General features: G+C 43.7%; 1 protein-coding gene across 1 annotated transcript; it reads right to left on the bottom strand.

The window, feature by feature from the left end:
- Positions 1-11,300: 11,300 nt before the first annotated feature.
- LOC127197926 (non-histone chromosomal protein HMG-14-like) lies at positions 11,301-12,253 on the bottom strand. Its single transcript, XM_051155747.1, has 2 exons — positions 12,129-12,253; positions 11,301-11,592 (listed from the first exon to the last, which is right to left on the bottom strand). The coding sequence occupies exons 1-2, from the start codon at positions 12,251-12,253 to the stop codon at positions 11,301-11,303; spliced, it is 417 nt and encodes a 138-aa protein (XP_051011704.1).
- Between the last annotated feature and the right edge of the window lie 11,295 nt (positions 12,254-23,548).

Below are 23,548 nucleotides of genomic sequence, written 5' to 3'. Positions count from 1 at the left end.
ATTGTTTCGATTACATTAAGACTGGTGTTGCTTTCTGTAGAAATGAGGAAGTAAAGAGAATTTTAGCACAAGCTCCCTTACAGCATTTCCTGGAATAACAACAGCTTAGTGGAATGCTAAGCACATCTTGCCTAAGCTGCAATTGGATTTCTGCTGGGCTTATATTCTCTGGCTGGGTGATTGATACCTACATTAGGTCACTTAATAATTTCCATACTGATTTTGGACTATAACTAGTAAGGGTGCTAAAAATAAGTCTAAATACATGTTTCCTGACTGTAATATCAAGGATTGATAAACAAATTACTGGCCAGAACCAATGTATATTTATATTGTTGACCAGGGTTTCATAATTTGCTATGTATATAGTGTATAAGAGTCAAAACAGAGAAGAGTCAAGCTTTGTCACATCTTAAGCTTTAAAAAACTATATCAGCAACATTCTATTTCTATCTCCTTATCATTAATTTCCAAAATTAAAATCTTAGAGGTCACTGCTCCTAATTAGTCACAAAATAAATAATAATTTATTGTGACATATATGGTCATCCCACCATGCCTTGGAATACTAGAATTTATTCTATGAATTTGTGTCTATTATCCAGTGAAACCTGGTAAACCAATACACTTATTGAAGTCACACAAACACACACACACACACACACACACACACACACACACACAATTTAGATGAGTGTGGAAGTGCATGCTTGTAATCCCAACATATTGGAGGTCAAGGCCAGATATGATCTACATTTGAGGGTTAGTCTGGGCTCCTGGCACTTAAGGCTGGACAGACTTACAAAGTGATGTCCTGTCTCTAAAAGGCAAAATAATGCAATGCGTCCTCTCCCCACCTATGCCTGTGCCTGCCTCCTCATATTTGTATACTCTGAAAAGGTGAAAACGCGGAGCAATCTGGCAACAACAACAAAGTTCCAGCTGAGTTCAAATGTCCCATTTATAGGATATTGTGACCCTTTTAACACCAGCTTGTGGGAAAACAACAAACTGCTCTTTGTGATTGGTCAGTTAATTAGCAGGCTATGAGACCAGTGCTGAATTTTGGGGGTACTGGCAGAGTTGTAGCTCAACTTCCCCGAGTTTGAAATAGTGGAATCCATCAGTCCGGCCCGGGATGCATGTTGGTACTAACCAATATGGGACTTTGCTGGATAAGGCTGAAGTCTGACTTCTCCAGATAGCATTTTGCGTGCTGTCTATGAAGGTGGACTCTCTTTTCTCAGTGGGGTTCCCACTCCACCTGATCTGGTGACCCCAGATCTTGTATGGAGTGTCACATAGCCCTCCAGATCATCCCTTTCCTGATGAGGAACTTGTTCTTCAACAAGCATAGGGAATTACTAGAAGTACCTCACCCTATGCTGAGGAGATCATAGCTTCCAGCAAATGACCTTTAATCCTACTTAGAAGAGATTCAGTTGCACATAGGATGAAATACTGTTTTCTCCTTCTTGCGATAGGACCCCGTGGTACTGCAAGTAAACGGTACCACTGTATGTAGATCAAGTATCTTAGCACCCTTAGCCCTAACACATCAGACACATTCTCCCTCAAACACCTTCCTACTGCCCACTGTTTATAAATAAAGGCTGGCTGGTGTGCTCTATAGCTCTCTTGCTTGCCGTTCCTCCTCCATGACCATCTGAGCCTCCATTTATTCTGGGGGGCCAGGGGGACCTGCTGCTGGATGCCTGGTGGTCAGGCAACAGTGGGGGAACTGCCGGTGCAGCTGCTGGGCATTGTTCCACCACAGCCACTAGCTTGGTGCTGACGCCGGCCCGTGAAGCACCGCCCCCCCTTTCCCCCTCCCGCGCCCCGCCCCCCCACCGGGGCCTAGATCTCGTCGGACCTGGCTGCCAGCAGATTTTTGGACATCTTTCTGCTTCTTCTGCTGCCCTTAGCACAGCAGCTCAAACTAGGAGCTGTAACACTTTTGGTACCATCACTGGCTTATGGGGCTCCAGGGTCTCCACTCTCGTTCTTTTTTTTTTTTTTTTTTTTAATGTTTTAAAATTATTTTTTATTTAAATAATTTATTCAGATTATATCTCAATTGTTAGCCCCTCATTTGTATCTCCCATTCCCCCCTCCCTCCCTTTTTCAACCTATTCCCCTTCCCTAGGTCTGTGACAGAAGGGGACCTCCTCTCCCACCATATGATCACATCCTATCAGGTCTCATCCTGGTAGCCTGCTTACCCTTCCTGAGTACCACCAGGGCTCCCCACCAAGGGGAAGTGGTCAAATATGGGGCACCAGAGTTCATGTCAAAGTCAGTCCCCACTCTCCACATAACTGTGGAGAATGTCCTGTCCATTGGGTAGATCAGAGTAGGGGTTCGATGTTTACTATTGTATTGCCCTTGGTTAGTGCAATAGTTTGAACAGACCCTCCTGGGCCCCCATCCACCCATCACGATGGTTAAGATAAAAAAATTCAAATGACACCACATGCTGGCAAGGGTGTGGATAAAGAAGAACACTCCTGCATTGCTGGTGGGAATGCAAACTTGTACAACCACTTTGGAAATCTACCTGGCGCTATCTCAGAAAACTGGGAATAGGACTTTCTCAAGACCCAGATATTCTACTCCTTGGAATATACCCAGAAAATGCACACACACACACCCCATTCTCATTCTTAAAGAGCTGAACCGTAACACTCCATGGAAAACACATTTTCTATCTACCCCCTGGTAGGACGTGGAGCCTGGCCTGGTGCCCAGGCTACCAGGCCTCACCCTGAGCACTCTAAGCTGCCTCTGAACAAGAGAGGGGCCATGGGGCCCTTGATCTCAATGTCTTCCCATTCTTGTTCAGAAGCAAGCAGTGTCTGGACCGGCCCGCCAGGACATGGAATCTAGGTGAGCTGCTGATTGCTGACTGATAACCCAAAACCTGGCGTCGTTGCCACTGCAAAGTGACCACACACCCAAAGTGACGTGTCCCCTCCCCTTCACTGGCTACCGTGGCCTTTCCAGCGTGGGTGGTGTCTAGAGGTAATTGTGTTGAGGAAGTCCCTGAACCGTTTTGGTGGTTGAAGGTGGTGTCGACAGTTACAAGAAGACCAGGGAGACTGTTCTGCTGCTTAAAAACTTAAAGCTTGGACTGACATAAAAAAGATCTATGCCTCTCAACAAAAGACAGCAGGCAAGGTGAAGTGAGGAAGTGAACACATAACCAGTGCAGAGGCTTCAGAAGCACCCCTGGATTTATTCTGTAGTGAAAGCAAACTGAATTTTTTGTTTTTTGTTTTTTTCAAACCGAATATTTTGAAACTTGCTCCTCCTGGTGGGCCTAAGCAGCACTTCTGCATCTGGACTGAAGGTGAATTCCAGAAGTTACGGAACACGGCTGCTTCCCTCAAGAGTAAAGATAACCTTCCCAAGCACAAGGAGATGAGCACAGACCCTACCAGAATCCTGAACAGCCCAGAGAGCAAGGGAACCCTCTGAACACCTCCCAACAAGATTCAGTGGAGAGTGTTGAAGAGGAAACCAGGCACAAACTTGCAATTCATGCTGAGCCTGAGTCCTGATGCAAAAACTACGCACATTGTTTACCAGGACAGGAATCACAAACTCCAATCAAGAAAGTGAAAGTGGCAGCTGAAACCTGACAGAGGAGTCGGCCCAGAAGTCAAAGTGCAAGGAAGAAGTCTGTGGGAGGCAAGAAGCCAAGGAAGCCTCTGCGTGGAGGGTGAGGGCCTACAGCTACCAAGAAACTGGAAGCTGCGAAGGAATCAGTGGAGAAGAAAGCTGAGACAGGAGACGAGCGAGCTGCAGAAACTATTAAAATCTGTTTCATTCCATAGAGCAAACAGAGACAGCCTACTTTAACAAAAACCTGATCAAAGATTCAGTGGGAAACAAAATAAGTGAATAAAACAATGCAAACTACTCAACAACAAAATTATAATTAAATCTGGGTAAATGTTATCAATAAACATTTTCTAAGCCACCGTGTTTCTGAAACAATATATTAGCTGTCAAAGAAATGCAAATCAAACCCACAAAGAGCTACCAGACAGCAGTTAAAATGGCTATTATCAGAAAGTCAAAAACAATGCTGGTAAAACACAGAGAAAAAGGGAAGCTGTTATGACACGTCCCAGCATAAATATCAGCAGCCTTTGTGGAGAACAGTGCTAAGATTCCTTAGAGCACTAAAAATAACACAGCGTGTACATTTGAAAGGTTTTGACCACAGAGTTTTGAAAGCTCAGAAAATATACACTGTGTCCAACTAGTCATTTTGAACTTGAAACTCAGTTTTCAAGTTCCTCTTTGTGGAAACATTTAAACACAGTACCAGGAGCAGCACTGTCGATACAGGAAATACCAAACACTGCTTTGTGATGTCATGTCAGTCACTTAGAGACCTTGCTTAACTTTGTTTTGAGAAGAAAGCAGCATACGATTTATTGCAAAATGCTCGCTGTAATCATTTACGTTTCAAGAGTGTCTAGTAACATCGTGTTTAACTGACTTTGAAATGGTAGAAATACCTTGTTAGAGGTGATATTTCAGTCATGAGCGTCCCCACACGGATACACAGTTGTCTGAATTATTCTTTTGCTTGAAAACAAAGTAAGTGTTTTTGAGGGAATACTTATTTTGCAGGAAAAGTATCGCACCCTGTACCAAAGTGAAGCTAACACACTGGCTGGTGTTTGCCGTGTGTGAGGAAGAAGAGCTTGGCTAACTCAAACTGCAATTGAAGCCTCTGATTGCGCATGCTCCTTTCAGCCACACCTTCTCTTAAACGGGGCTCCTCTGTCTCCACTTTACTCATAAATTTAAAGCCTTTGAATTCCTAAAATGTCATGTCATTTGTGTCCCTAATCACTGAATTAAGGCTCTATATAATCTTTCATAATTAAGTAAACGGCCATCTAGACCTGCAGTTTTAACTTCTAGTGCTCACAAATGTGTGAGTCTCAGATTTTAAGTATCTTGAAGCTTAAATCCAGAGCTTTTATCCCTAAAGATCGACTCTGAGCCCTTTCCACACAGCTGCCTCCTGAGACACTCATTTCCTTGCTTTCATCACCTACCCTGTCTTTGTCTTTATTGCTTGATCTCCTTGTTATGTGTTATTTCAGTTTCTTCTCAGTCTCCAAGGCAGAATTACTGACATCAGCCCAGAATATTCTCTTAGGGAAAAAGGATTTCCTTAAGAGCATTATTATTAATTTTTTAAAAACCTACCAGAGAAATCTTTACCTCTGTGCCTCTTTTTGGAAACCCTCTTTTGAGTTCCTGACTTTTGAATTAAAGAGACTTTCAGCAATCATCTAATTATATGAATACTAACTTTTTAAAAATCGTGTCTTAATTTTCTAATTTTCTGACATATGAGCATTAAAAGATACATTTCTCAAATAGAATTTTATGATTGTACTTTGTTGTCATTATATCGTCTAGTATTTTCTCACATTTTTACTAGTATTGTAGGCTCTATAGTCCACAGTTATATATTCCCCTTTTTGCTTCTACCTTCATAAATTAGCTTTCTTAGTATTAAAATAGAAAAGGAGATAGCATAAAGAAAAGGAACATAATTCATAAAGAAAATAAGTTTCTAGTTTATATATTTAGATTTTATTGTATTCCAGTTATTAGATATTATATATAGTGGTGACACAGCATAACTTAAATCATCTAAAATAATTTAAATAATAATTGTTATAAATACAGTAAGGTTTCTTTTATAAAATGTTAAAGTATTAATGGCCAGAAACATGCCTTAACACTGTGTCTCTAAATTACAAAATGTGCCTTAAGGTTTACACTTTTCTTCAATGTGATATACTTAAAAATGAATTAAGGCAGTGTAATTATAATATTATCAAAATCCTCTAAAGTTTTAGCTAATATATTTGAAATTTAGATATTTGCATAGCTTTTGAAGGAAGTGTGATTTTCACTGACTGTCAAATCAACAGATGCACCCATTTTATCAGGTCAATTTAGAGTGACAATTGTGCACTGTTACAAAGGTTAATCTAAATGGTATCCATTTTCAATATCACACAAAGACTGAAAGTAAGTTTTAAAATCATGAAAGCAGAGAGGATTGAGACAGTTCACTGCCTGAACAGTCACCCAACACTCTCTATGACATTGGAGCATCATCTTCGGCCTCCTGGCCCAATATCTCTGCCAGACATATTTGTGAGGCAGGAACTATTGAGGACTTGCTTACCCTCTCTTGGCAGAGTTTGGCCGTCATCTCTGCCTGCATCCAAGTTTGCCCATTTTTTAGGCAGAATTCTGTCTGTGGCAGAAACGAGGACATTTTGCCCAGTGGCTTGTTTGCCACATTTGAAGGCATCTCCATAAGGAGGTTCTTTGATGTCTATCATCTTTGAGGTAGGCTGCTTGATGCCCGGAGTTAACTTGTCTTGTTGTCAAAGAATCTCTAGGATAATTCCAACATCTTTAAATGCCGTATTCTGTAGGTCTCTGAGGATTTTGAAGACCTTATTTAAAAATTTCCCTCATATAACTATAGCATTGTATCTGTTTGTTAGACCCAGGATATATATTCATGTGGTAAAATTAGACTAGTATTTGACAATACCATGAGTTGTATCAATATTCAAAATTCTATACCAATGAGTTAAGAATAACCATCTTTGTGAATAACAATTAGGGCCTTGGGTTGAGAAGGAGATTCAATAATCTAACTTCTGCTCTATCCTCCCTCTGTATCTCTCCATCCCCCTTTCTTTCCAGCTCCTATCTCCTTACCTATGAAAGAAATATAAAGGAAAAGAGATATGTCCCTGAATACAACCTAGATTTCTCTCTGTTTAAGACTAACAGTAACGTATCCTGCATCCTCCATGTCCCAACCCAGGTGCCTCAGTTGCTGTTACCCACCAGAACTGAACAGCTTCCAGGACAGCGTTGACCCCAATTGGTCCAAACTTTCAGTCTGTCCCAAACATGACTCCTATTAAGCCTGGAATTTTTCAACATTTAGAAACTGGACCATAAGGCCGGGTGTGGTGGTGCACGCCTTTAATCCCAGCACTTGGGAGGCAGAGGGAGGTGGGTTGCTGTGAGTTGAGCCAGCCTGGTCTACAAAGTGAGTTCAGGACAGTCAAGGCTACACAGAGAAACCCTGTCTTGAAAAACAAACAAACAAAACCAAACAAACAAAAGGAAGCAAGCTTGAAGGGTGATACATTGACAGAAGCCTAGGATCTGGTTTCCTAAATGACTGAGACTCAGCATCCATATATAAAGGCATTTAAAACAAGGGTTAGTGCTATTGTTGGTCTCTTGGTAGGCATGTGTCTTTCTTTACTTAAAGCCATAAGCCATCTTTCAAAACTCTGAGTCAATAAATGAAAGCTGATGGAGACTATAAAAATATTGTTGGCCAAGAAAATTTGCTCAATCATGTTCATAGCAGCCTTATTCGTAATAGCCAGATCATGGAAACAGCCTAAATGTTCCTCAGTAGAAGAATGGATAAAGAGACTGCCGTACATTTACACTATGGAATACTACTCAGCTATTAAAAACAAGGAATTCCCAAAATTTGTGGACAAATGGATTGAGCTAGAAATGATCATAATGAGTGAGTTAACCCAGAAGCAGAAAGAGTCAAATGGTATATACTCACTTATATCTGCATACTAGCCCAGGGGACATGTCCCATGAAAATCTTCACTTACCAGGAAACTGGGACAGAGGCGAGGACATCCTACTGGGACTCTAGATGAGAGAAGCATGGGAGGACAGCAAAGTAGAAGGATCCAGAGGGTCCTATAAACCTACAAGAACATTATGATAGGCAGATTTGGTCCCAGGGGTCCCGCTCAAACTATGGCACCAGCCAAGGACAATACAGGCCATAAACTTCAAACCCCTACCTAGATCTAGCCAATGGACAGGACATTCTCCACAGTTGAGTGAGGTATGACTTTCTCACGTACTCTGGTGCCTCACATTTGACCATGTCCCCTGGATGGGGAGGCCTGGTAGCACTCAGAGGAAGGATAGCAGGCTACCAAGAAGAGACTTGTTATCCTATGAGCATATAAAGGGGGAGGAGGTCCCTCTCAGTCACAGTCATAGGGGAGGGGAGTAAGGGGAAAATGGGAGGGAAGGAAGAATGGGAGGATACAAGGGATGGGATAACCATTGAGAGGTAACAAGAATAAATTAATAAAAAAAGAAAGAAAGAAAAAATATTGTTGGCACAGAAATGATAGAATCTTGCATCTGATCTCAGTTTCAACTTTTCTACACTTGGGAGCCACGAATAAACAGGGCATGTCATTTGCGTCACCAGTGGAATTTTGTTTATGTAAGAGATATTTTACTGTTAAAAAGAATTAAGGAATAAAATAGAAGATTTATAGGAAAACTTCATGAGACGATTTTTAAGTATTTGAGACATTTGTTGTGACAAACATTTGCTGTTTAATTGGAATTCCAATATACCTGACATCTTATGTCTTATCTAGAGTACATTTGTCACAGGTAGTTCTTTGCTATGGGTGACTGCTCTGGACATAGTTGGTGGATCGGTGGCCTTGTTGGCTCCTTCTAGATGCCAGCAAAACTCCCAACTGTGACAATTAAAAAAATGTTTCCACCTTCATGTTATAGACATTAATTACCTGATTTTTTTTCTTACAAGCTTTCACTCTTGGGAATTTACTGAACCTCAGTGTCTGTAATTATATGTAAGTGATATTAATAACAATATTACTATCATGAAAATTGAATGACAGACAATCTTAAAAATACTACATTGTTCTGTTCAAGTAAATTTCAATGTTGTGGTGGTGATATTAGTATTGCATTTTTATATTGAAATAATCAAATGCTTGAGAAGAAATAATGACAGAAATGATTTATTTGGGGTCACAGTTTGTAAGGATAAAGCTTATCATGTTGAGGACACCTGAGTGGCAGGAGTACAGCATAACGGCAGCCATTGCATCTACTGTCGGAAAACAGAGACAAAGTATAAAACTCCAAGACCAGCCCCTATTTGCATTTTGTTCTGGTAGTTGTCTTGTGTGCTAGTGTGTTCAAGGACATACCCCACTTTATCGTCTACCAGTTTTAGTGTAACTGGTTTTATGTTGAGTTCTTTGATCTACTTGGACTTGAGTTTTGTGCATCATGGTGAGTATAGATCTGTTTGCATTCTTCTCCGTGGAGATGTCCAGTTAGACCAGCACCGTTTGTTGAAGATGCTTTCCTTTTTTCCCTGGTATGATTTTGGCTTCTTTGTCAACGAGTGGACTTACTTCTGGATCTTCAATTTGATTCCATTGATCAACCTGTCTATTTTAATGCCAAAACCATGACATTTTTATTACTATTGCTCTGAGATACAGATTAAAATCATGGCTTGTGATATCTCCAGAAGTTCTTTTATTGTACAGGATTGTTTTAGATATTCTGGGTGTTTTATTTTTCTTTTTGTAGTTGATTATTGTTCTTTCAGGGTCTATAAAGAATTGTGTGAAAGTATCTTTTGTTTATCTAATGTAATTGTTGTCTCAGAGGCTTATTGTCTCTGCCTGCCCATCCAGGCCCGGTCCTGGAAAATTTTAGCCTCCAAACAATCTAATCTAGATGGAGAATGTTCTAAGCATCTGAGACTTGTTACCGAATAAGCTCAACCTTTCTAGCTCTTTCTGAGCTGTGGCTGGTTGTTCTGGTTCAAGTTCCTCCCCTAGCTGTCTGATTCAAACTTGCTTCTCTCCAGTTCTAACTGAATTGTTCTGCTTGGTCTAAAACTGATTCTCTCAATCTTTTCTAATCTCTTGGCTCTTTCTCCAGCTTGTTCTGTCTTTATCTTTACCTGTGTCTAGCTTGTTCTTGCTTCTACCTGTCTGTAAAACGCTCCTGAAAAAACTGCCTCTGAATTCTACAAACTATCACACCTGGACCTAAACTTTTCTTTACCTGAAACTTGCTCTATAACAGGTTGGCCTTGAACTCTGAGATCTGCTTGCCTCTGTCTCCTGGGATTAAAGGACGGTCAGAATTTCAGCCAGATCACACAAAACTATAATGTCCTTGGGGGCTATCTCTTGCCAGAGCAGCCATGTTTTGAGTTAAAATTCCTCTACAAAAGTGTTTTGTAATTTTGGTGGGAATTGCATTGAATCTGTAGATTGCTTTTGGTACGATGGCCATTATTTACCATGCTAATTCCTACCAATCCATGACCATGGCAAATCCGATGTCTTCAGTTTCTTTCTTCAGAGACTTGAAGGTTTTGTCATACGGGTGTTTCACTTGTTTGGTTAGAGTTATACCAAGATATTTTATATGATCTGTGGCTATTGTGAGGTGTATTGTTTTCTTAATTTTTTCTCAGCTTCTTTTTTTTGTATGTAGAAAGGCTTCTAATTTTTTGAGTTAATTTTTTACTCTACTCATTTATTGGCTGTAGAAGTTCCCTGGTATAATTTTTGGGGTCCTTTATGTATACTGTCATATCATCTGTGAAGAGAGATACTTTTGCTTCTTCCTTTCCAATTTGTATTCCTTTGATCTCCTTTACTTGTCTTATCGATCTAAAATTGCAAACGCTATATTGAAGAGATACAGAGAGAGTGGACAAGCTTGTCTTGTCCCCTGGTTTTTGTGTAATTGCTTTAAGTTTATGTGCATTTAAAGTGATGCTGGTTATGAGCTTGCTGTATATTGCCTTTGTTATGTTTAGATATTGTGCATTGTATCTCTAATACTCCAAAACTTTTATCATGAAGGGGTGTTGGACTTTGTCAAAGCCTTCTTCAACATTTAATGATTATGTAGTTTTTATAAGCTGGATTACAATGATAGCTTTTCATAAATTGAACCATCCCTGCATCTCTGCAATGAAACATGCTGGATCATGGTAGATGATGTGTTCTTGGATTCATTTTGTATTTTAATGAACATTTTTGCATCTATGTTCATGACCAGAGACATTACAGTTCTGACAGGGCAAGGACCAAGGAGTGGTTTTCTTAGGAAGTGGCTCTGCTAGAAACAGGAGGACAGATCTAAATGAAAATATTAATATTCCATGCACAAATGCACGACTGAGACTCCAAATTGTCTTTTAGTATGCTCTGCGTTGAAGGAAATAAAACTAGCCCTCTCTACAGAATGTTATGGTAACCCCCGAGACAGTCACAGCCTCTCCTGATTCAGTATCCTGCTATTTTCTGGTTGTACGAAAAAAAAATATTCCTCTGGATTGTACAAGAAGGGAGGCAGGGACCGCTGACAAACACGATGGAGGGTTAGTCAGACTTGGCTTCTTTCTCTTCTACCCCAGAGGCTGGACTCCGGTTTTCCCGTCTCTCCGTTTTCTGCAGGAGGTCTGTAGTTTTCTGGTTGGCCACTTCAGCCTGTTTGCCCTTTGCTCCTCTCTTCCCTTTTACTTGCACTTTTTTTGTCTGATGCTTTATCCTTTCCAGCGGCCTTTTCCCGTCCACTTTGTCAGGCGCAGGCTTGGCCGACAGCCCCGCGGCGTGGCGCTCAGGCACCGCCTTCTCCGTTCCAACCCGGGCTAATCTTCCTGGGAGGCGCAGGCTGGGAGGTGTGGGCTGCAGAGTCAGTCACCCAGCTGCGCTGCCTGCCATCAGCGGCTGTGCGGTGGGAGAACCGAATGCTGATCTGTGACTTCTCAAAGTGAAGTTTATCAGATAATTTAAAGTTCACAAAGCATGTGTCATATCTGTGTGTTCAGAAGCAATTAGCACCAAGACGTTCCTTGAGGCTTCTTAAACGACACAGAGAGAAAAAAAACCTCAGAGATCTTGGAAACTTACTTTGAAAAATCTCCTAAGTAATTGTGAAAGAGTGAACTTGGAAAGCATCCCATAGCAGTAGCTGAAGACAGAGGCAGGTGAAAAGAGCGCGGTTTAGCTTCTACTCGGTAGCTTTGACTAGTTTAGGCTTCACTCTTCTCCCCGTGGTGAGGAAATAGGCAGCCGAAGTGTCATGCGTTGGCCTTTACGCTCAGACGGGGGCGCAGGGAGCTGTGCGGAACTATCACTGGAGTCCCTATCGTAGCTCTTGGCTTTGTTTGAAACGCGGCTGTTCCAGGTTTATACTGATCATCTTACTGAATGACCCAGCCTCTGGGCCCACAGCTCTGAGCTACTAGCTTGTAATACAGGTAAAGAGGCTCACGTTCCTCAGTGTCTGCCCGGAGGTGGCTACAGTCCCATTGGGCCTTTGTCAATGACATTGTGAGTCTTATTAGCTGGCATTTGTTTGGCTTTTAGTTAGAATGGAGACTTCCTGATGGCCAGCCTCAGCTTGTGAGAAGCCTCTAGTCTACATTTGAACAGAACACACTCCAAGATGACCATTCTAACCTGTGACTTTCAAGACTTTAAGATTCACTGACTTGCATGTGTTATTGTCATTTAGGTATAAATCATGGTAAATCTAAAACCTATGCTTTTTTTTTTTTTTTTTCCTAAGTACTTGTGTAAAATCAGAAACGGAGCTGATAGTGCTTTCTTGGGTCGGTTTGCCTTTCACACAACACTATTTAGATGGGTTTGAAGGATGGAAGAAACAAGATACTACAGAGATTTCTCTCCCTGGAGAACTTGTAGTTAACTACATAGATTAAAACATCTAAGTTTTAGGCAGTCAGGAAGCTCGTACCTGTAATCCCAGTGCCTGAGAGGGTGAGTGGGGAAGAGCACTGCCATCTCAAGGCCAGCTAAGCTGCAGTAACACCCCGCCTCAAAACCCTGTAACTATTGTCCTACCACAACTATAGCATATGCTACAAGTTATGAGTACTACAGAAAGCTTGACTGCATACTATTTCAGATTTCAGGAGGATGAAGGCTCTGAGCTGTTTATATGGATAACAAAGTAACAAGTTCTGGCTGAGAACCATGGCCGGGAAGCCAAGTGAGAGCTGGAAAGGGGAGCAACTAGGAAGGGAAGGAGGGAGGGAGGGAGGGAGGGAGGGAGGAGGAGAGGGAGGGAGAGAAACCAGTGGAGGGTGGTATGCTGGGAGCAAATGCTGCTGATTGATGAGTGAGAAGAGCTGGAGCAGATGGCAATGCGTAGGGAGCTGAAACTTGCTGGTGACCTCTGTGGAAGCAACGGCACTGTGGAGATCAGGCCGATCACCCAATGGAGTGGGTGCTGGAGGGTGGGAGGACACGTCAGCCTCCTGGGTACAGGACTAGAGTGGTGGGAGGATAGCCTGAGGAGGTGTGGGACCACGGAGGCTGTTCTTTTGTGTTACGATAAGGGCTGTACCTACGTTCAAGATGTACCGATGGGAATGATTCAGCAGAGGGGGAAGTTGATGTAGGAGAGAAGAAAGCAGTTCCTCAGTCAGAGTCCCTGGGGAGTGAGCAGAGAGAGACATATTTGTCATCAAAGGCTTATTAGATAAATACGGATGTTCGAAATCAGAAATTAGGAAAAGAAGGAAAAACTAAAGCTAAAGGAAGGAGAGAACAACACAGTTAATAACAAAAGGAAAAATGAAGCCTCTCTAGAGATCTGACAATAATAGATAAAAAGGGAATACTGAGGTCAACTTAATGTCAATAAATGTAAATTGTCAGATAGGGGGCAGAGAGATGGCTGTGTGGTTTCTGTTCCCAGAGACTGTGTCTGGCAGCTCGGAACCATGGGCTCAGACTTCAAAGGGATCCAGCAGCCCTGGCCTCCACCGGCATTATTTAATTATATAAATTAAAATAATAATATTTATAAATTTTAGATTAAATTAAGTCTAAGGAACACTCATAAAGCTTATTCAAGAAACAGAAAAGCTGAGGGTAGGAGAGGTGGCTCAGTGGTTAAGAGCACTTGCTGCTCTCGAAGAGGACACAAGTTCAGTTCCCAGAACATAGAGGTTCACAACTTTCTATGCCTCCAATTCCAGGGGTTCTGACACCCTCTTCTTTCTTCTGAGGGCACTGTGTTTACATGATGCATTACATGTATGCAACCAAACACTCGTCATACATATTGGATAAAAATAAATATGTAGTTTTTGAAAAAAGAAAAATATAAAAATCTGTATCTCTTCAGACTCAGCTTTATTCTTGTCTCTTTTTCTGTTTCCGTGTATGTATTTAGTAGAGGTGTGTGTGTGTGTGTGTATTTGTGTGTGCTGACTCATGCTGACTTCCTATTATGGCCTTGGCATCATCTGTTGAGAGCTGGAGATCACCTCGTAAGTAAACTAAGCTGTTCGAGTGAGTTTTGTGTTAACTGTATAGCCTAGACTACATTTAATGTTTGCTGATTATTTGTACCAGAAACAGGTCCCTTAGGTGTGCTGTCTGTGCCAGAAACTTGGGGTCCCTTTGGGGTGCTCTTGTTTTGCTGTCCTCTTGGCTGTGGCCTCCTTGCGTGCTTATTTCAGAGACTGACTGTCTTGCAGCTTTTTCTGCTGTAGCACAGTTACATACTGGAGTTCTGTTGCTGCGGCAGTAAGATGGGGCCACAGCCTATAGCGGTGGTCCTCAGCCTTCCTAATGCTTCAGCCCTTTAATACAGTCCCTCATGTTGCAGTGAGCCCCAAACATAAAATTATTTTGTTGCTACTTCATAACTGTAATTTTGCTACTGTTATGAGTCATAGTGTAAATATGTGATATGTGACCCCACACACGTGTTGAGAACCACTGTCCTATAATCTTTTTTTCCCTCAAGTCAGGGTTTCTCTGTGTAGCCTTGACTGTCCTGGACTCACATTGTAGACCAGGCTGGCCTCAAACTCACAGCGATCCACCTGCCCCTGCCTCCTGAGTGCTGGGATTAAAGGCGTGCGCCACCATGCCCAGCCTTGTCCTGTAATATTAAAACTAACTATCAGCTCATTAGTGGGGTTCACCCTGGGCATTCTCTTAGCTTTGTCTTTAGTGGATAAGATAGGAAGACATAAGGAGGAGACAGATTGAGAAACCCCTTGACCCAGGTAATATAAGACCCTGATAGACACTTTCCTCCTAAGATCAGGAATGAGGAAGACACAAGTACACACTTGCTCTACACTTATACAGTATAGTGCTTAAAGCCATAAGTAGAGCAATAAAGTAAGAGAAAGAAAAGATGCACAGATGTGAAAGGAAGAAGTCAAATTATCCTGTACTTAAAAGGTCTAAGGGCTCTTACCAGAAACCTCTTCAATCTGAAAACATTTTGAGTAAAGTAGCAGAATATGCAGTCAACACACACAATCAGTAGCTTTTCTAAATACCAATAATGAGCATGCTGAGAAAGAAATCAGGAATACAATCCTGTTCATGACATCCTAAAAATAGTCCTAGACCTAACGGAGGAGATAAAAGGCATCTCCAATGACAACTTTAAAACACCGAAGCAGGAGGGGAAGGGGAGGGGAGGGGTAAGAGAAAATAGAAAAGAAATAAGCAAAGCGACATAGAAGGAAAGTGTCCCATGGTCATGGATCAGAAGGTTACACGTATGGTAGCACAGCACTACAACCCCAGCACTTTGGAGGCAGAGGCAGGAAGGTTTGAGGATAGCTTGGTCTACACAGCAAATTCCAGGTAAGCCAGTACCACAGAGTAAGACACTTTCCTAAATAAATAAATAAAATTTAAAAATTGTAAAAATGGTTATATTACTGAGAATGATCTATAAATTCAGTGAAATCATGCCGGTTACATTCTTTGCCAAATTAGAAAAATCAACCCTAAACTTCATATAAAAGTATACCACAAATTGCCAATGATCCTAGACAGACAGTGCAATGTTGGGAGTTTCACTACGCCTGATTCCGAATTATACCACACACTTACAGTAACAGAAACAGCATGGGACTGGCACAAGAATAGACATGAAGACTAACAGAACAGAAGAAAGAGTACACAGGAATAAAGGCACAGAGCTGGGGCTACCTGAGCTCTGACGAAGATGTCTTGAAAGCCTTTAATCCCAGCACTCAGGAAGCAGAGGCAGGGGGATCTCTGCCTCCCAAGTGCTGGGATTAAAGGAGTGTGCCACCATGTCTGGCCTATATCTCCACGTTTTTGTTCTTTCTAGCTCCAACTAGGAAGAATCTGACTTCAAGGTCCTTCTCAAGCGCTGTTTCCTGTGTGGAACCCTACCTGACTTCATTAGACTTAGACAGGTGATCCTTACTTGTTTATTCTTAAATCAGGGGATAATTTACGCACAATGAAATGATTTGTGATGGAATATATGTATGCACTGGCCCCCATGTGTCCTTGTCACTCGTCTCTGCCAAGTCACAGAGCAGTTCCTTTCTCTAACGCTTGCTCCTCCTCCCTGACACAACCAGTGGCTCTCACGTCTATCATCAGAGGTAAATTTTGCTTGTTTGGAGCCATCAAGATGTCTCAGTGGACGAGGGTACTTGTCACACAAGCCTGGTGACCTGAGTTCAGTCCCCAGAGCCCATGTAAAGGTAGAAAGAGAGAACTGACACAGCAAACTTGTTCTCTAACCTACACACACACGTGGCTTGTGTGCCCCCCCAACAAATATATATATATATTTTATTAATTTATTCTTGTTACATCTCAATGTTATATATATATTTTTTCAAAAAGGTCTTACTTATTTGTGAAATGTATATATCTAGAATAACATGAACTATGTTTCGGCCTCTGGCTTCTTTTGCCGAAGAATTTCCCAAGATTCATTTGTTTTAGTTAACATCAGCATTTGCAACTTTTTATTGCTGAATAGAATTTAGTTTTGTGTGTATGCCATTATTTGTTTGGATATGCTAACTGGTTATGTTATCTTTCACTAGAATATATATATATCCAAGAGAAGCGTGTGTAGCCATGTCATCACTAAGTAGCTGCAGAGGTCTCAGTGTGCCCTTGAACCTGGGATCCTGTGTTTGTTGTGCACATTGTAGGCAGTTAAAAGAGTTAATGTTTGAAGGAGTGAACTCAAGTGGAAATGACGAGTTTGACTTACGGTGTCGAGAGGTCATAGCTGGCCGAGTGAATAGAGACCACACTCCTTCCCACAGTGGGAATCCAAGGGAAGGGAGATACAGCCCTGGCAAAGCCTCTCCTACTTGGTGGTCAAGAGGAGGAGATAATACTTTGCCTATATGTAGGTTTCCCTTCCTCCCCATATTTATTGACTTACGTAATTGCTATAATAAGGCATGTATTTAAAGAGTAAAATTGGAACCTTCTTGATACACATGGAGAAACCAAGATAATGAGTAAGCCACCAGTCCAGCCACTTCTCATATACTTGTGCAATCCTTACACACACACACACACACACACACACACACACACACACACGCACACATACCACTCAGTCTCCCCAGGCAGCCACTGATCTATTCCCTGTCACTATGTTTGCATTCTTTAGAATTCTCTCATATGACATTATTATATCCAAGTATTGACTGAGAAACATATTCACACTGTGTGTACATTTACTGTTTTTCTCTAGACCTGCCTTAGGAAAAGAGAAAGGGCAATACATGTGGCCTTGGGAATTTAGTTTTACTGAAATAAGAGGTAAGGATACTATCTCTACCAGCTCCTCTGTCCACTGCAGCTGGGGATGCTGGGCCAGACTGTACCTGAGGAGAAGTCAGAGCTTAATGCCACCAAGCAGATTGAAGGCAGGAGGCTGTTGACACTCTGGAAATCATTTAGTGCCTCCAGCCTTTGGGATCATTGCATGACTGAGGCAAGGACTGTGAGTTCTTTTGCAAGAAAGTGCTTTCAGAGCAGCAAGATAGCCCTGCGGGTAAAGTGCCTGCTGGCAAGCCTGGGGGCCTGCATTGGACCCACATGGTGGGAAGGAGAAAAAGGGCTTCTGCAAGTTATCCTCTGGTCTCTGCATGTGCCTGAGCACACATGTAGACATAGACCACACACACACACACACACACACACACACACACACACACACACACACACACATACACACAGAGAGATGGAAAGACACAAAGAGAGCAGAGACAGAGACACAGAGAGAGTGTGCACAGAGACAGAGAGACAGAGACAGAAACAGACAGAGACAGAGAGGGAGCAGAGACAGAGAGAGACAGAGAGAGTATGCAGAGACAGAGACAGAGACAGAAACAGAGACAGAAAGAGAGTATGCAGAGACAGAGACAAACAGACAGAGAGAGCAGAGAGAGAGAGAAAGAGAGAGGGAGAGCGGGGGTGAGGGGAGTATAGACTGCACAGAGACAGAGAGGGAGAGAGAAATGTAATATTCTTAAAAAATAAGGTGGTTTTGTGTGGCCTGTGGAGGGGAGTGACATGATGCTCTGTCACTCACCAAATGCTTCTTTCCCACTTGGGAGATGGAGGCAATGCTCCCGTTTCCCTGGGTGGTTGCACCATGGAGCAAAAGCACATTGAAACAGTCAAGGCTCTTCAAGGCACTACCAAACTGTGGGTTGGCATACAGGCATGATGATACAGTCAAATGTGTGTCATCTGGTAACAAACATTTTTATGGTGAATTATTCAGTGCAGCAAAGCACTTTGGCCCTCGTCTGTGCCAAGTCATTACATAACGAAAGGACACAAGTGGACCGGGGTTCTCCCCCTGGCATCCAGCCTCATATCACCCTGCAACCTGTGCAATAGTCAAATCTGAGTCATAAGAGCCACAGGGAGCCCCTCCCTGGCTGGGTGGCCTTCCGAGTGGATGGCAGCTTGGTGTGGCCGTACCCAGATCTACCCTGCAGAGGTGGCTAGGGATTCTGCCTCTGCTTCTTGCAGATGCCACAGACGTGTCCACCTCTCCCGGGAGTGGACCTTGCGGGATTCATGACTCCCCGAAGGAGCATCATTCCCTAACATGGGGCAGATCCATAGTGAACGGTGCTACCAACAGAGCCCATGTGTGCATGCTAGGACCTCTTCAGCCTGGCTGGCACCCAAAGTCTAGAAATGTCTTGTAGGCAAGAGGACCGGAGGACTTTGAGGAGATGAGAAGAGGGAGGGAGGGAAGAAGGAAGAAAGGCCAGGTTCTGCTGAGGACAATCAGGCACCAGCCACAGTGCAAGTTACACAAAAGCACTGGGACACCCCAGATACAAGTCACTCCCCAGCACCTGGACCCTGTGTAGCCCTGGCTGTCCTGAGCTTGCATTGACTGGCCTCAAACTCACAGAGATCCACCTGCCTCTGCCTCCTGAGGGCTGGGATTAAAGGTGTGCATCACCAGTGCCCGGCTGTCACTGTTTTTTTTTTTTTGTGTGTGTGTGTGTTCTAAAAAAAGTCTAAAGCAGTGGTTCTCAACCTTCCTAATGTTGTGACCATTATATAAAGCTCCTCAGGTTTTGGTGACCCCCCAGCCATAAAATTGTTTTATTGCTACTGCATAACACTAATTTTGCTACTATTATGAATTATATGTAAATGTCTGATATGTGAATCCTAAGTGGGGTCGTGACTCACAGTTTGAAAACTGATGATCTAAAGCGCGCGGGTGTGGCGATTATATTTTATCTCTAGTGAATGGTACATCCATAGTTCTTTGGTTTGGGGATGCTTCTTTCTTTTCCATCCATCTGCTCAACTTCACTTTTTTTCTTTTTGAGATTGGGGGGGCGGGTGTCTCACTATGTAGTCAAGGCTGGTCTTGAACTCCTGACCCTCCTTACCTCAGCCTCTCAAGGGCTGGTAACACAAGTGTCCTGTAGTTTTTCTTCAAGGCCTAGCTTATGTAATTTTATCTATATTTAGATGAGGGGACGATCAAACTGAGGAAGGGCTTGAAGGTTTTCTGCCACTGGTGTCTCCCACCTGCCTCCTTCCCTGGCTTAACCCAGATGAGCCTTGACTTTACAGAATGTGGAGAAAGGCTGTGAGGGAGGAGATACTGCCCGATTCAAGAAGTGTCTTCGCAGCCTCCTGCCTAGAGGGATATGTCACAAGCATGGCCGTTTAAGGGAGCTCTGTGCCTTCTTCAGGGAGCCCCCTCCTGTCTGCATCCCTGCCGATGCCTATAGCACCTGAAAGCATGCCAGGGTGGAGGGCTAGAGAACACGTGTGCTCTCTGTAAAACAACCATCAACACTTGTAGTCCAAAGCTGGGTCCGCTGCTCTGTCCCCTCCCAGAGCATGTTACTTGTGGTTACAGAGTGGAGCTTGGAGGGTCTCTGAATAAATCCACACAATGACAGGACCCACTGTAACTGGCCCAGTGCTGCTTCCACAGCAAAGCAGTGTGTAAAATCTGATTTATTTGGAGGTGATAGCATGTTTTTGCAAAGAATCCAAAACAAGGAAACAGGTAGCCGAGAGGCCATCCACCTACAGCATGCAGTAGTCTCAAGGGTAAGAAAAGACACTGTTGGGGGATGGTTTGGTGTATTTTGATGCTAATTAATAAAAAAGCCTCACCTGGGCAGGGCAGGTGAGATAGGCGTGGCTAAGGTTCTGAGGCTTAGAGAGAAAGAGGAATCCTGGGAAGAAGAGGAGGAAGAAAGACCCTGAGGAGAAGAGAGGAGGCCGCCATGGGTTAGACGGAGGAGAGGCGCATGGCCAGCGTGGATGGAGAATCTGGCCCAGATGAAGAACATTAGCGAGTATTTGGGATTATGGATGGGAGGTAGCTTGATAGAAGTTATTGGAAACAGATGGCATGGGATTGAGGCAGGGATCCCTTACCTGCCTCACTATGGGAAGTAGTTTAGAGGATTGATATCTGCCCTGCCCCAGGTTAACTAAGGCTATTTTAAAATATAACAAGTGTCTGTGTCTTGATTGATTGCTAGGTGGGCATACTGATAATATTGATATTTAAAAACAACAAGACACAGACCTATTCCCTTCCCTACAGCCACCGCCCTTTGGTTTGTGCTACCTCATCTTTTTCCATCCGTCTGTTCAAATCTGATGTGGGTATGAGTACCCCAAAGCCATAAGAGGGGCTGGAGTCACAGGTCACTGTGAGCTGCCGGACATGGGTGGTGGGAGCCAGACCAGCTCTCTGCAACATCATCAAGTGCTCTTAACTGCTTAGCCATCTCTCAGGTCCCTGGCCTGGGCCTCCTGATGCTCCTGCCTCAGCCTCACGAATGCTGGGAAAGCAGGCATCCTGTGCCTTGTTCTTTAAGGCCTTGCTTATACCCTGGTCCCCTCCTAAGTGCGCCCCTAATTATTCTGGATTTCCCAGCCTCACTAATAAGCAGCTATGTGACTCACGCCTGCCATCTAAGTGACTAAGTCCATCTGTGCGTTTTCCTTCGGAGCCAGATTCTAAGAGCTGGATGCAAATGACAAAACCGTTTGTTATCACTCGTCACCAACAGTCACACTTCATCCGCTCTTACCTCAGGAAAAAAATCAGTCCAATGTGGAAAAAAAAAACTATTTTTATTATAATCTCTTACGTTTTCAGTGTATGTCTTCATTACAATCATTGGTACAATAAATATGGAATTGCTAAATGGACCATCATCACAGTGGCCTATGGGCTGAGGCACGGGGACCAGGGGTCCTGCCGTCCCTGACACCTTCTCAGGGCTGATCGGGAGGCCTTCAAAGCATGTTGAGAGGGAAAGGAATAGAAATATGATTAAAGCAGTCAGTGCAGCAAATTCTAGAATGTCTGTGAGAGCCGTGGATACAGGGTTTACTATAATAGAAGATGGATACTAGAAAAGAACAGAGAGACCCGAATTCTCCTGTTAGAGGCAGAGGAAAGGCTGCAGAAGCCGGTGCCTTCCTTGTGACCCCAGTGCATGCCCCCACCCTCCCTGGTCTTGTGTTGCTCATTCCATCTACCGTGTGCCCAGCCCTGTGCCCGCCCAGGCTCTCCTAGGCACCCACCTTGCACCTCGCATGGCTGAGTTACAGAGTGCCCGGTGAGCTGTGCGTCACACACCACAGCACTGGCTTCACCTCAGTGGCGGCCAGGTGTCCACAGAATGAGTGGGAATCTGAGGACGACTGTGTCTTGGAGAGTTAGAGGTTGACAGCGCTGATTCTTGGAGCTCTCTTTCTGCCTCCCTGGCTCTGTCTCATCTCAGCCATGAGGGTTGAACGAGGACTGAATGCCTGGACCATGCTGAAGGGGAGAGGGAAGGAGAAATGCCACTGTTTTCACACCTAGCAATCTCCTTTCATGACTACTCAGTCCTCGTGCCAGGTACGATGGTCTCGCTGCATTGTCACATAACTTGTCGGTGTACAGTTTTTTGAGACAGTCTTGCTGTCCTGGAGCGCTCGCTTTATGCTAGATTCTGACTGGTGACTCTGGACCAAGGTCAGGAGGCCAGTTAAATTGTATTCCTTCTTCTTGAGGCTTATCCTTACTGTGGTGACACCATCAGGAATGTTGGTCTCAAGGCTAGGCTGGCACCCAGACTCAGGCTGCCAGAGATCCGTGTGCATGCACATATACTGCACACACAGCTGAGCCCCATCAGGTCACCTACAACCTTGCCCAGTGAATTACACTGCAAGGACACAGGCCTTGCTACCAGAAAATGTTGTAATAGTAAAAAAGATCATCAAGACAGAGAGAGTAGGAAAAAAAATGTGTGTGTGCGCGCGCTTTAAGAGGACATTCTATGCTGTCAAATGAGATTAAATCAGAGAACTCCCTATGAATTGCAAGGAACTAGAAGTTAGGGGCTGGTGGCTGAAGCTTCTTTTGAGCCATGGAACTGACTGCTCTCCCCAGGGTTCTCACCTCTGTGGGAGGAGCATGAAGGGACTGGGTGTTCTCAGATACTATGTGACTGGGGGGAGGCTTGGGGAAGGACAGGGAGAATCTTAGAAGCGTTCTGTTGGTTTTGGTACTTAAGTACCAGGGCCTGTTTGTGGCTCTGCACAGGTAGCTTCCTGCTTTGATAATACGAAAGTACACTTTAGCTAACCACTCTTTAGTCTTCCCCACAGCTGGAGGAGTAGGCTACCCTGGGTAGGCAGCAGGGATATCGGACAAGGCAGAATAGACATTTGGGGAAAAGAGGCAAATCTGCCCAGTAGTCCTGCTTCCTGTCTGTTTCCCATGGGGTCGAGACAGAGTAGATCATTCCAGAGCTCACACCTGCTGCAGGGAGGGGAAGCCACAGTTTCCAAGTCATGGAGCGGGTGTAGAGCAGAGCTGCCCTCCTGCTCCTGCCGCTAAGCAGGCAGTAAGGTAGACTGCTCTCCTCACACTGTCTGGATCCCAGCTCTGACTCCAAAGGGAGAGTCATGGGCAGTGCATGCCTCACAGTTCCCTGTTCCCGGTCTCCCTCCCATCCCCTCTAAGAAACAGAACTTGTGCTTGCCTTGCCGTAATGTTTGGTCAATGTCTCTAAGCCAAAAGACAGGACTGTGAAAACGCCCTGGTATTACAGTCTTCCTTTCTCTCTGATAATCTGCTGCTTCCTGTCCCAGTTCTTCCCCACAGGTGGGAGGTCAGGCTGCGGGGCCTGTGGGGCCTGTTAGAGCGGGGAAAGCAAATGCAAGGAAGACAACTCCTCCCTCAGGAAGGAAGCTGAGTTTCCCAAGTGTCACCTGAGCAGAGAAAGCATGTGTTCTGGTCGGGAAGGTTGAAGAAAAACTAG

The sequence above is a fragment of the Acomys russatus genome, chromosome 14, assembly GCF_903995435.1.
Source record: "Acomys russatus chromosome 14, mAcoRus1.1, whole genome shotgun sequence".
In the NCBI taxonomy this organism is placed as follows: Eukaryota; Metazoa; Chordata; class Mammalia; order Rodentia; family Muridae; genus Acomys; species Acomys russatus.
The sequence above is the reverse complement of the archived record's forward strand: the minus strand, read 5'-3'. Positions and strand labels throughout refer to the sequence as shown.